The sequence below is a fragment of the Notechis scutatus genome, chromosome 15 (assembly GCF_049901735.1).
Source record: "Notechis scutatus isolate UNSWTSFEM ecotype Mainland chromosome 15, rNotScu1.2, whole genome shotgun sequence".
Lineage (NCBI taxonomy): Eukaryota > Metazoa > Chordata > Lepidosauria > Squamata > Elapidae > Notechis > Notechis scutatus.
The window spans coordinates 2,289,132-2,302,791 of NC_142023.1; the positions used below are offsets into that span (position 1 = coordinate 2,289,132).

The 13,660-nt window shown below is 46.6% G+C and overlaps 2 protein-coding genes across 4 annotated transcripts in view; both read right to left on the bottom strand.

The window, feature by feature from the left end:
- Window positions 1-13,660, bottom strand: part of ZBTB26 (zinc finger and BTB domain containing 26) — a 64,390-nt gene that overhangs the window by 21,258 nt on the left and 29,472 nt on the right. The window lies entirely within an intron of this gene.
- Window positions 1-13,660, bottom strand: part of RC3H2 (ring finger and CCCH-type domains 2) — a 32,547-nt gene that overhangs the window by 5,530 nt on the left and 13,357 nt on the right. For all 3 annotated transcript variants that reach the window (XR_015745433.1, XM_087944170.1, XM_087944172.1), the window contains exons 8-19: window positions 12,870-12,988; window positions 11,339-11,451; window positions 9,916-10,230; window positions 8,430-8,677; window positions 7,219-7,646; window positions 5,698-5,871; window positions 4,814-4,975; window positions 4,262-4,472; window positions 4,052-4,136; window positions 3,705-3,786; window positions 2,866-2,973; window positions 1,442-1,590 (exon numbers count right to left, since the gene is read on the bottom strand). Coding sequence is in view for 2 of the 3 variants with exons in the window: in XM_087944170.1 (XP_087800296.1) it covers window positions 1,442-1,590; window positions 2,866-2,973; window positions 3,705-3,786; window positions 4,052-4,136; window positions 4,262-4,472; window positions 4,814-4,975; window positions 5,698-5,871; window positions 7,219-7,646; window positions 8,430-8,677; window positions 9,916-10,230; window positions 11,339-11,451; window positions 12,870-12,988 (2,194 nt within the window). In the remaining variant the exon portion in view is untranslated. The remainder of the gene's footprint in view (window positions 1-1,441; window positions 1,591-2,865; window positions 2,974-3,704; window positions 3,787-4,051; window positions 4,137-4,261; window positions 4,473-4,813; window positions 4,976-5,697; window positions 5,872-7,218; window positions 7,647-8,429; window positions 8,678-9,915; window positions 10,231-11,338; window positions 11,452-12,869; window positions 12,989-13,660) is intronic.

Genomic DNA, 13,660 nt, shown 5'->3' on the forward strand with positions numbered 1-13,660 from the left:
AGGTCATGGTTGTCCCAAAGGTGGTTTTTCAAGAGCCAACTGGACTTTCTGGTTTTTTTTTTCTTTGAAGACGTTTCGCTTCTCATCCAAGAAGCTTCTTCCGCTCCTGAAGAAGCTTCTTGGATGAGAAGCGAAACGTTTTTTTAAAAAAACCAGAAAGTCCAGTTGCCTCTTGAAAAAAAGCAACTTTTTCTAACTATTAAATGAAGAACTATTAGATGAAGAGTTTTTACATGGTCTGGAGACCGTCCGACGTGAACATGATGAAGTAAAGACTTCTGAAAATATGTGTGTGTGTGTGTGTGTGTATATATATATATATGTGTGTGTGTTTGTGTGTGTGTGTGTTATGTATGTGTATATATATATATATATTATATATATATATATATATATATATATATATATATATATATATATATATATATATATATATATATATATATATATATATATATATATATGTGTGTGGTGTGAATACCTAGCAAGATCCATACAAATACCGTGAACCTCAGAAACATTATATATATATATATATATATATATATATATATATATATATATATATATATATATATATATATATATATATATATAAATATAAATATAAATATAAATATAAATAATATAAATAATATAAATAATATAAATAATATAAATAATATAAATATAAATAAATAAAAAAACTATGTGGTCGGGCTTAGTTTTTGGGGAGGAAAATAAAGAAAATTAAAATTCTGCCTCTGCATCCATCGGTATTCTTTTGCCTAGCGTCCTTTCAGTGTGTGAAAGTTGAGGGCTGTTTGGAAACTGAAGCAGTATTTGCTGTGTGCGCAAAAAGGAGACAGCAAGGAGCCTGGGCGTGGCTTAGCTCAACTATTCTGTACTAAAGCTGCTTGGTGCTCTGAAACTGAAACTCCTCTGCTTGTGTTTTGCGTTTGGAAGATATTTTTTTTCAGATGGGGGGGGGAGTAGAACTCCTTAACATCAGAGCGTGTTAATAATAATAATATAAGGTATACTATATGCTGTGATGGTCATTTCGAAAAATCCTTTGTTAGTGAGCCCCTAGAAGTCAAGAGGAACATACGTGCCAAATTTCAAGTTTGTAGGCTTTATGGTTCTGGAGATTTTGTGATGATGCGTGAGTGGTAATTTCGCTTTTATATGTATAGATGGGGCAAATGTCCTCAGATTCTCAATCATCCAGGTCATGGCTGTCCCAAAGATTCTTTTTCAAACTGCACTTTCTTGAGTTTTTTTTTCTTTCCTTGAAAACATTTTGCTTCTCATCCCAGAAGCTTCTTCAGTTCTGAACCGAGGAAGCTTCTTGAATTAGAAGGGAAATGTTTTCAAGGAAAAACAAACTAAGGAAGTCCAGCTCTCTTTTGGGAAAACTGAGGGAAACTGAGGTCTTGAGCTAGACTGGACCCACACTCACAAAAGAGCAAGCTCTTCGTGCAGGAGAGGCCTCTTTGCCTGCCTGGTGTCCACTGGGGGCTGCTCCACAGGGTGGCCGTTCTCCAGAGCTGACCCACCGAAGAGGTTACCGTTCTGATCCTTAGTGCCAAGCTGCAGGCCCAGCATCTCCTAGAACAGGGAGGAAAAGGACAATTATTTGTAGGAGGTTTTTAATACGATTGCAGGCTAATTCTGCTGACTGACGACTGCCGGCAGTTCAACTCTCACCGGCTCAAGGTTGACTCAGCCTACCGTCCTTCCCAGGTGGGTAAAATGAGGACCCAGATTGTTGGGGGCAAGAGGCTGACTCTGTAAAGCTGTTTAGAGGGCTGGAAAGCACTGGGAAGCAGTATATATAGTAAGTGCGAGTGGGAGTGCGAGTGCAAGTGTGAGTGCTAGTTCTATCTATCTATCTATCTATCTATCTATCTATCTATCTATCTATCTATCTATCTAGCTTTCTAGCTTTCTATCTATCTATCTATCTATCTATCTATCTATCTATCTATCTATCTATCTCTACCTGACTATCTATCTATCTATCTTTCTATCTATCTATCTATCTATCTATCTATCTATCTATCTATCTATCTATCTATCTATCTATCTATCTATCTTTCTAGCTTTCTATCTACCATCTATCTATCTATCTTTCTATCTACTATCTATCTTTCTATCTTCTATCTATCTATCTATCTATCTATCTATCTATCTATCTATCTATCTATCTATCTATCTATCATCCATCCATCATCCATCCATCCATCCATCCATCCATCTATCTGCAGCATCTATCATCTGTCTCTCCAGCATCTATCTGCAGTATCTATCTATCATCTATCTATCTATCTATCTATCTATCTATCTATCTATCTATCTATCTATCTATCTATCCATCCATCCATCCATCCATCCATCCATCCATCCATCCATCCATCCAGTATCTCTCTCTCTCCCTCTCTCCCTCCTTCCCTCTCTCTCTCAGCCATGATGGCACAGTGGTTAGAATGGACTATCCCTGGCTAATTCTGCCCACTGCCAGCAGTTCGATCCTGACCAGCTCAAGGTTGACTCAGCCTTCTATTCTTCTGAGGTGGGTTAAATGAGGACCCAGATTGTTGGGGGGGCAAGAGGCTGACTCTGTAAATCGCTTAGAGGGGGCTGTAAAGCAACATGAAGCAGTACGTAAGTCTAAGTACTGTTGCTGTTGTGACATAAATGACTACATACATTTCATAAATAAATAGTTACAATAGGGCGTCACCATTTGAGATCAGCTTTGCAAGGAACTGTGGTCCTTGACGCAGCGGGCTATTCCCTACCGGAGGAACTGGTCCCACTCTGGCATTCTGGGGACAGGAGACCCATAATCGCCCACACGTGGGTAGAGTCGAGAGAACGTACTTCCATTGGCTCTCCCTGCCCCTCAGCCTCATCCGTGTCGAGCGATGAAAGTTCCAGTTCAATATCCCGGTTAGACTTGACGCCCATGCTGTCCTCGGGGGAATCGGCCTGGGGAACAAGCAGGAAAGGGAACATCAAACAGACGTCGGAATGAAACACCGTTGGGGGCGGAAAAGCCTCCTTAGCTGGCCATTCCTCCGCTCCATTTCCTTGCCTAAGAGCTTTAAGGTGAGGGCACTGCCCTCGCTCAGGGAGTCCCACTTCCGCTGCATGGCCAGGGTGTTGGCCTCTCTCTGGAGCAGCACTGAGTTGCTTTTGGCCTGTGTGGGAAAGCAGAGTGGGCCCCCAGATGGTAAGGATCCCTGCCCAGGGGCATGGATCCTGATAAGAGTTTGTAGCAAACCAACCAGCGCACAATTCAGCAGGATTCATTTATAGAAGAAACTTATTTATATACAATAATATAAAACACGATGCATGTATACAATACCCATGCAGCTCTTGCAACATGGTAGCAAGTACAAAGACAAAAAGCAGAACCAGAATTCAGAAGCTATATATTCACAGAAGCACACCAACTCGTATATACAGAGCTAAGCCACACCCGGGCTCCGAGCTGTCTGGCATGGCTCACAATAGGTGCTGTTTCTTAGTCACCAGACAGTTCCCATTGGCTGACTTGTTGTTACGGCTATCCCTGCGCATAATTTCTTATATACTGACAGATCCCGTTTCAATCTGGAAGCTGCCCTCCTGGCTCCAAGAGCCACGGGAGGGAAGGACACTTACTAAAATCCCTCCTCCCTCCCCAAATATCCAGCCTTTGGGAAAATCTGTACCTGTTGCAAATCAGTGGTCAGGAGGACTCCGGTGCTTGAGTGCTTTTGGGGAGCGGATTCCTCGGGAGCGACAAACTGGTCCCTTGAAAAAGAGGGAAGAAAAGCCAAGCCTTGACCTTTGGCCCCAGATGCATCTGCAGAAAGGGCCCTTATGGGAAAAGCTGCATTTTCTCCCAGGGTAAATTCTGATCTCAAAAGACTTTGCGCCCTGCCAACCGTGGGAGACTGTTCTCAGCTGCCAAGGAGGAGGCTGGGGTTCCTTGGCTCTCCCCCATGAACAAGCCAAGGGCTGGGGAGTCCGCAGCTCAGCCCTGGCTGTGTCTGTCCAGGAAGCCCATTCCGCTTACCGTTCTAGGAAGGGTGCTGAGGAAGTCGAATCGGACACGTAGCAGCTCCATCTTAAGTCCACTGAGCTGATGCTGGGGATATAATCTGAAAGAGGCAAAGGATGGGGCTGTCAGCTCAGAGGAGGCCTTGTCCTGCTCCTCTCCTCCTCCTTCTCCCCTCTTCTCCACTCCTCCTCCTCCTCCTCCCCTTGAAAGTGCTGCTGCCTGCACCTGACATGCTGATGGGTTTGGTAGTGCTTCCTTGGGAAGCAGTCGCCTGGACAGGGTCCGTGGTGTGGTAGCCGGTCCGTGATGACCTGGAGATGGCGCCCCACTTGGAAATGATTGGCCCGTCACCGAAAGGGATGATGGGGTCCTCCTCCTTGGCCTTCCTCTGGGTTTCGAAGAGGTGGGCGGCCGGCCTCTTGGGGTCTCCACTGGTGTCCAGATCCTGCATGGAAGGGAAGGCTGAGAGAAGCACGGCAACACCAGCAGCTCCCAAGGATCCTTCCAGATTCCCAAGATCGTTTTAGCTTGTCCCAAAAAGGCAATTTGGACTTTACCTGGTTTTGTTTTCCCCCCCACCCCTTGAAGACGTTTCGCTTCTCATCCAAGGAGCTTCTTCAGTTCTAGAGGTGAAGCGAGGAGGCTTCTCGGATGAGAAGCGAAACGTCTTCAAGGGAAAACAAAAAAAAAACAAAGGAAGTCGACCTGCGTTTTGAAAAGCCCCTTTTGGGGGAGACCTCCGTGACCCGGATGACTGAGAATCTCCACAGGAGGCAGCCTTACTAGGAGGACTGCGCTGGATTTAGCCAGGACGTCCTTCGGTTCGGCCTCAACCGCGCTGATGCATGAGCCGAGGGTGGTGCAGGACCAGGGCGAGTACTGGCACAGCTGCCCGTCTTCGTACTTGGCGTCGCTCGAGCCGCTGGAGTTCTCGCTGAACTGCAAGGAGGAGGAGGGGTGGGGGGAGGGGGGGGGGAAACAACAATTGACCATCTTCCAGAGACCCTCTGGGTCAGCCACGGGCAACTTTCCAGTGACACGATGAAGGTAGTGATCTGATTGACGGAAACCCTCAGGAGGAAGAGAAGAAGGGGGTAAAAGGATGGATATATTCAGGGTGTTTGGGTATTCCTTTCCCCGGAGTAAGTATCACCTACTCCCAGGCTGCAAAAGGGAAGGGAGGGGAAGAGAGAGAGAAAAGAAAGAAGGATGGAAGGGATGGAGGGAGGGAGAAAGGAAGGAAGGAAGGAAGGAAGGAAGGAAGGAAGGAAGGAAGGAAGGAAGGAAGGAAGGAAGGAAGGAAGGAAGGAAGGAAGGAGAAAGGAAGTAAGGAAGGAGAGAGAGAGAAAGAAAAAGGACAGAAGGAAGAAAAAATAAAGGAAGGAAGGAAGGAGAGAAAAAGAAAAGGGACAGAAGGAAGAAAAAAAATAAAGGAAGGAAGGAAAATAAAGAAAGAAAAAGGAGGAGGAAGAAAAAGAAAGAAGAAGAAGAAGAAGAAGAAAAAGAAAGAAGGAAGAAAAAGAAAGGAAGAAAAGGAAAGAAGAAAACGGGAATAGAAAGAAAGAAAGAAAGAAAGAAAGAAAGAAAGAAAGAAAGAAAGAAAGAAAGAAAGAAAGAAAGAAAGAGTCCCTCCCTCCCTCCCAGAAGTTTTGGGGCCTTACTTCAGAACTGAAGTCCACGCAGAAGAGAGGGGAAGGAGAGGACGGAGAGGGTGTGGCTGCAGGAAGAGTGGAAGTTGCCACCAGGGGTACTTTGGGGACGTGGCAAGGAGCCCACTGCTCCGGCTTCTTCCTGAGAGGCTCCTCGTAGGCAGGCTTCAGATGTCCACAAGGTTCCTACAAGGAAGATCAAAAGGGTGTGTGGGGGTCTCTGAAGGCCAAGTGACCCCTGGACAACTTGCTCCAAGGGCGCATTGCATTGATTGATTGATTTAGGGAATGCATCTCCTGCCCAACGACTCAAGCATGTAACTCCTGGTCTAACGACCGCCGCCAAGGCTACCAGAACTGGTGTCACTGAGCAGGGCAGTCATGGGATGCTCTACCTGATGACTGCTTCGCTTGGCAATGGAAATCTTGATGCCAGCTGGGGTAGTTAAACAAGGACTGCTTGGGTGGGCTCCAAAACACCCACCAAGCTCCCTGCAGGAGGACGAAAGGCCTGACCCAGAGGAACCAGGTGATCACAAAGGAAGGAACAAAGCAAAGCACATGCATCCCCCTCCCTCCCTCCCTCTTCCAAACCTTTTGAGTTTCCCTCAGTCCAGTTCACAATCCGACCCACGCACGGATTTGCTATCAGGGTACACGTTAAGTGAACAGCAAAAACCTACCACTGCTCCTCAAAAGAACAATAATAGGAAGAGTAGCAACAGCACTTAAGACTTCTATGCCGCTTCACAGGGTTTTACAGCCCTCTCTAAGCCGTTTATAGAGTTATCCTCTTGCCCCCAACAATCTGGGTCCTCACTTTACCCACTTCAGAAGGGCAGAAGGCTGAGTCAACCTTGAGCCAATCAGGATCGAACTGCTGGCAGTTGGCAGAGTTAGTCTGTAATACTGCATTCTAACCACTGCACCTCCACGGCTCTTAGATATAGAGATTATAGAGATGATAGGTAGGTAGGTAGGTAGGCAGGCAGGCAGACAGACAGACCGACAGATAGAGGCAGGGTCCAGGCATAGAGCAGGCATAGCAATAGCACTTATATGCTGCTTCCCAGCGCTTTACAGTCCTCTCTAAGCGGTTTACACAGTCAGCCTCTTGCCCCCAACAATCTGGGTCCTCATTTTACCCATCTTGGAAGGATGGAAGGCTGAGTCCACCTTGAGCCTGGTGAGATTTGAACTGCCTCGTTGCCGGCAGCTGACAAGTAGCCTGCAGAAGTAGCTTGCAGTACTGCATTTTAACCCCTGTGCCACCAGAGTAGCACTTGAGCCGTCATCTAAGGCAGGGGCCTGCAAACTGGGCAAGCTTTAGGACTTGTGGACTTCAACTCCCAGGATTCCTCAGCCAGATGAAGTCCACAAGTCCTAAAGTTTGCCCAGTTTGCAGGCCCCTGATTTAAAGGAAACAAAACTGACGGCAGTGCAAAGCTCAGAACCTGTTGGAAAACCAGGCAAGAGGGCTACCTTCACAGGATCAAGACTGGGGGCAGCCTAGCTAACCTTTGGAGCACCTACCCTTGCCCAAGCCACGGCCCTCTGCTCTGCTGGCACCTGGCAGGGCACCGAACAGTAGCTGTCCAAAGAGCCGTATCTTTCCCGCAGGAAGTTGTGATAGACGGAGGGGTGGGCGACTTCCATGGGAGGTAAGGAGTTGCTCCGGATGAGGTCGTCCCTCTGGTACATCAGCGGCCGCCAAATACGCCGGCTGTCATAAACCGGAGCGTACATCCCAGAAGGAACTGGCGGCACCGGCCCGTAGGGCTGCGGTTGGGCCTGTTGGTAAGCGGAAGTGAGTCTGTCCCGAGCAGGAAAGGTGCTGTAATGTTCGCTGTACTGCAGGGAGGCCGGCGGTAGAGGGGATTCTGAGACGTTGCTGGACCTCACAAAGCGAGGGAGGCATGGCGGCACAGCTGCGGCGACCGCCGGGGGGCCTGGATAGTATCCTACAGAAGGAAATACAGTTTTTGTTTTTTTTAAAAAAAAATTATTTTATTTTTAATACAAACAATCCATCATCCATTAAACAGTGTGTCTTCTGGGTACAAATATCTTGTGCGATAACAATTAAAGTTTACAGCCATTAGTATTAATTTTCTACTCTTAATACTGATATACATATGTCTAATTATTATAACAATCCTCATCTTAACTTATTTAATTCTATTAATATATTTTCTACATTTCACTGGTCTTCTTTTGTTTCTAACTTTCATATTTATTCTCTAACCACGGATAGAATAATTCCCATGCCATATAATATTCAGTTTGTTCCTTCTCTTTAATTGCAACTGTTAACCTATTCATTTCTGCACATTCTAATGTTTTCCTAATCACAGTCTCTTCAGTAGGGATCTCTCCATTTTCCCAGTTTTGTGCAAATACAATTCTAGCTGTGGTTAATACGTGGACAATCAAATATACATTCTCTTTGCTATAAATGTCAGGTAAAATCCCCAACAAGGATATTTGAGGTTTTAAATCAATGTGCTGCTGTATCCTCTTTTCCAACCCTGCATTTTTGTCCATTATATTTTGGCTTCTACACAGGTCTACCACATATGATAATATGATCCAGGTATCTGGCTCTTGGCCCACCTGGGCTTTTCAATCAGGGCCCCCCAACCCTCCAGGCTCTTGGCCCACCTGGGTTTTTTCATCAGGGCCCCCCAACCCCCCAGGCTCTTGGCCCACCTGGGCTTTTACATCACGGCCCCCCAGGCACTCACCTGTTGGTGGGTAAGGCGGAGCCTCATAGGAGAGGTGAGCCCGAGGATCCTGGAAATACGGAAGGCCCTCCGAGGGAGCTGGGTAGATGGGCAGGCGGGCGGTGAAAGGGCTGGGTTTGGGGGCGAGGAGGCTGATCTCACTGCCTGCAAGGGCAGGGGAGGGAGGGAGGGGAGGGGGAGGAGGGACAGGGCCTGCTGAGGTAGCTGCGGTCTGGTTCACAGGCGTTTTCGGAGAGGAGCCAGTTTGACTGTAAGAATCAGAAAGGTTAACTTAGGGCTGCTGCTGCCGCCGTCTGCATTCAAAAGGGGCAGGATGAGCAAGGTCGGAGCAGAAGGGCCTGTTAGGAATGACAGTCACCTAACAGTTGGGTTGGCAACATATAAACCAGGATAGTAATTTAATACTGTATCTTTAAGAGAATGCTGTCATTGTGATTGGCTGAGGTTCTTCCAACGGCCCTAAGATGGAGCCAGAAACCTGGTTTCTTTCTCCTTGCATTTCCTGTTTTGCCGTACTGCCTGATTGTCGTTCTGTTGGATTGCTGTGAGTCTTGCAACTGTTAGCAAACTCTGTTTACTGAACTCTGTTTATAATACTTGACTTCGTTTTTGGATTATCCCTGGACTGATACTAACTGCTTTTAACCGTGTATGATTTGGACTGTTTGTTGGACTTTGTTTACCCGTTCACTGGAAGTAAAACCTACATTTTACTATTCAGTTTATCTGTATGCTGGTTGTGTGTTATTCAACATCACTCTCACTACGTTTCCCCTGAGTGCATTCATTCTTCTAACGGGGAATACCTCAACAGGGCCAACCCAGAGAAGGAGGAAGCCAGGGGTGGGCTTCAAACATTTTAGTAACGGGTTCTCTGCCTGGTTGCTGGGTGGGTGTGCCCTAGTTGGCTTCCTGAACCATGAAGGGGGGGGGGGGCGTTTTTGCCTTCCCTGGGCTCCTTGAGCCTCCGGGAGGATGAAAACGGCTTCCCCAGGCTCCGGAGGCCCATTTTTTGCCCTCCCTGACAGTGGTAGGATCCAAAAAATTTTACTACCTGTTCTGTGGCCGTGGGTGTGGCTTGGTGGGCATGGCAGGGGAAAGATACTGTAAAATTCCATTCCCTCCCCATCTCACTAACCTGCTTTCCACCTCCATTTTTCTGTGCAGGGCAACCAAAGGAGACCCAGCTGATCAGCTAGGACTCGATGGGAGGCAGAGAAGAGGTGGGGTTGGCGGGGCCAGTCAGAGGCGGGATTGGCCGGTTCTCCGAACCACTCAAAATTTCTGCTACCGGTTCTCCAGAACTGGTTAGAACCTGCTGAAGACCCACCTCTGCTCCACACGGGCCCTGCACTTGCCGGGCATCCAAAATGGGCCATGTGGGGATTCTTGGGAGGGGCAGGATGCGGTGGGCAGGGCCAGCCAGAGGTCGGATTTTCCAGAAATTAAAAAATGATAAAATTGGTGGGGGGACCCCAGAACTTACTGTTCAGGCAGAGGCTCGTTGGGAGACAAAATCGGGTTCTGGCTGTTCGCCACGGCCTTCCCTCCTTTCTTCACGTGCTCCAGAGTCCGTAACGAAGGGCTGTTCATACAACGGGGAATCAGCTGGGGGCCGCCGCTCTCTGGGCTGGGACTCCTGTTGGTGCTGGACGAGGCCTTTCCTGCCGGGTCCATGTTCCCTATGATGGGAAGGACATTCCCCACGGTGGCAGGGAGGGGGCTTGAGAGGCTGGCTTTCCCAAGCAGAGGGAAGGGTCTCACGGGGGCGGCACTGATTTTCTTGTTTCTTAGCCGATACCTGCAGTGGACAGAGAGGAGAGCAGAGCTCGGTTGAATCTTCCCCACCCCCCAAAAAAAAGATAGAGCCAGGAATCGAGATATAAGATTGACCCCCTTAAGCTACATTGGGCAATCTCCAAACTCGGCAAACTTTTTGTGGACTTCAACTCCCAGAATTCCTCAGCCAGGAGTGCTTAAAATAGAACAGAATAGAACAGAACAGAATAGAATATAGGATAATATAGGAATGGAATGGAATGGAATGGAATGGAATGGAATGGAATGGAATGGAATGGAATAGAATAGAATAGAATAGAATAGAATAGAATAGAATAGAATAGAAAATGGAATAGAATGGAATGGAATGGAATAGAATAGAACAGAACAGAATAGAATAGAATATAGAATGGAACGGAATATAGAATGGAATGGAATGGAATGGAATGGAATGGAATGGAATGGAATGGAATGGAATGGAATAGAATAGAATAGAATAGAATAGAATAGAATAGAATAGAATAGAATAGAATAGAATAGAATGGAATGGAATGGAATGAAATGGAATAGAATAGAATAGAATAGAATAGAATAGAATAGAATAGAAAATGGAATGGAATATGGAAGAATGGAATAGAATGGAATAGAATAGAATAGAATAGAATATAGAATGGAATAGAATATGGAATGGAATGGAACAGAATGGAATGGAATGGAATAGAACAGAATAGAATATAGAATGGAACGGAACAGAATAGAATGGAATAGAATGGAATGGAATATGGAATGGAATGGAATGGAATGGAATAGAATAGAATAGAATAGAATAGAATAGAATAGAATAGAACAGAACAGAACAGAACAGACATAAGAATAGAATAGAGATTAGAATAGAATAGAATGAGAATAGAATTAGAATAGAAATAAAACTAGAACAGAACAGAACAGAATTCTTTATTGACCAAGTGAGATTGGACACATAAGGGATTTGTCTTTGGTGCATAGGTTCTCAATGTACATAAGAATGTAATCGACATGGGACACCTGGATCCAGGCTGGCAAGCTGACCTCAGGCCCCAGGCACATGGGGATGGGGCGGGGTGTTGTTTCCCCCACCCCAAAGAACTTACTTCTCCAGCTCCTCCTGCGAGTGAGCGAAGGTGCAGTTGGTCCCGCGTGGACACCCGCCCTGCTGTCTGAGGTCACGGCACAGGCTGGTTTTATACTTGCTGTTCGGCTGTGGCTTTCAAGAGAAGAGAGGAGAGAAGTGAGCGGGCATTGCCAACTTCTTGTGCCTGGCTACCTCTGTCAAGGGCAACCAACCATGCAGTAGGCCACCAGGGGGGAACCATTGGTCTTTACAGCCTTTGTGCTCTAGTCTATCTCTGGAGCAATCTAGGAAATGGGCATATCTGCGATCTCTTTCGGCAACTTCATGATCCTTCTCTTTGCTTTTTACGGTTCACAACTTCTCATACGTAAATGAGCCAGAGTCATTCGGTGTTGTGCAGCTGCTAAATCGAACAAAACGGATCAATACACACTCAAGCAGCCAGTGGCTTTAACGGAGTTTAAATCAGGCATCTCTAACTGGATCAGCTTCAGCTGGGTAAACATCAACTCCCAGAATTCCCCATCCACGGTGGCCATTGCAGAGAATTCTGGGAAATGACCTCTGGGTTAGGAAAAGAATGACTTAAAACGTTGGACCAAGAAGGAAAATCCACACTTATTTCTCCCCAAGCTTTCGGGTTTCAGCAGCCACAACTGTCAACTAACAAAGGATGAAAGTTCAACCAGGCATTACAAAAATTAAATCAGTCCTCTGAGATTTCAATTGTGTGTGTGTGTGTGAGAAGGGGTGGGGGGGAAGAGAGAGAGAGACAGAGACGGAGAGACAGAGACAGAGACAGAGACGGAGAGACAGAGAGACGGAGAGACAGAGAGAGAGAGACAGAGAGAAAGAGACACACAGAGAGAGACAGAGACAGAGAGAGAGAGAGAGAGAGAGAGAGACAGAGATGGAGAGACAGAGAAAGAGACAGAGAGACAGATAGAGACAGAGATGGAGAGACAGAGAAAGAGACAGACAGAGAGAGACAGAGAGACAGAGAGAAAGAGACACACAGAGAGAGACAGAGACAGAGATGGAGAGACAGAGAGAGAGAGAGACAGAGAGACAGAGATGGAGAGACAGAGAAAGAGACAGAGAGAGAGAGAGAGAGAGAGAGAGAGACAGAGATGGAGAGAAAGAGAAAGAGACAGAGATGGAGAGACAGAGAGAGAGAGAGAGAGACAGAGACAGAGATGGAGAGACAGAGAAAGAGACAGAGAGAGAGAGACAGAGAGAGAGAGAGAGAGAGAGAGACAGAGAAAGAGACAGAGATGGAGAGACAGAGAGAGAGAGAGACAGAGACAGAGATACAGAGAAAGAGAGAGAGAGAGAGAGAGAGAGAGACAGAGAGACAGAGAGACAGAGAGAGACAGAGACAGAGATGGAGAGACAGAGACGGAGAGACAGACACACACAGAGGGAGAGAGACAGACAGAGATGGAGATAGAGAGACAGAGACTATTTAGTTTTAAGCTTACTTGCTGTTCCATGGGTTTCTGTGTGCATCAAAGTGCTATGTTACGAGAAACCAAACTGGAACCACCAACCTGTGGAATTTCGGGGCCTTTTCTGCTGTGGTTCTGGATGAAATCCACAAGGCCACGCACCACAGTCTTAACGGCCACCGTGGCGTTTTCCAGCTGCTCCCATGTCGGAGACGCTGCATCTGGGAGGGTGCGAAAAGGGAAGAATTAAAATGAACTTTCGGTAGCTTATCAGGAACACGTCGCAATTGTGTCCGATTCCATTTTGCAGGTGTGATTTCGCTCTTTCACCTAGTTACTTCTTCGCTCGCTGCTGGACAACAATTGGGAGGAGGGTAGTTGGAATGTTTGGGGTGGGAATGGAAGCCAAGACTCCATTTCAGTCTTGTTGCCACCCCCAAGGCCACCCCGCACAGCTGTTGGAACGATGCAGGCTGTTCTCCTAACAAAAGGAGCACATTTAATTGGATAACACAATGAACTGAGGGGGATGGCCAAAAGGGGAAAAGCCTAGTTTAACTTTGCATGCTGGAAACTTTCACTTCTTCCGTGCCAGTGTAGTGTATTCAATAAGGTTTTATTTTGGGGAAGAACAATGTCCCAGGGGTTCCTTTTTGGGGGATTTGCTAGCTGGACAGCTGACAGCAGGCCTCCTCCAAAGAGTCCTGTTCAAGAGAGGAAAACTCACAGCAGGATTAACCTTTCTTTAAAAATGGCCAGGTTACTGATGGGCACTGTTTCCCCCAACCCCAAGAGGAAATCTCCATGTTTTCTCCCCTCTATACAACCCACTTTCTCCAAAAGATGATGGCAGTGAAGCTCATCTCCATCCTGTAAATGAAGATTCAATCATC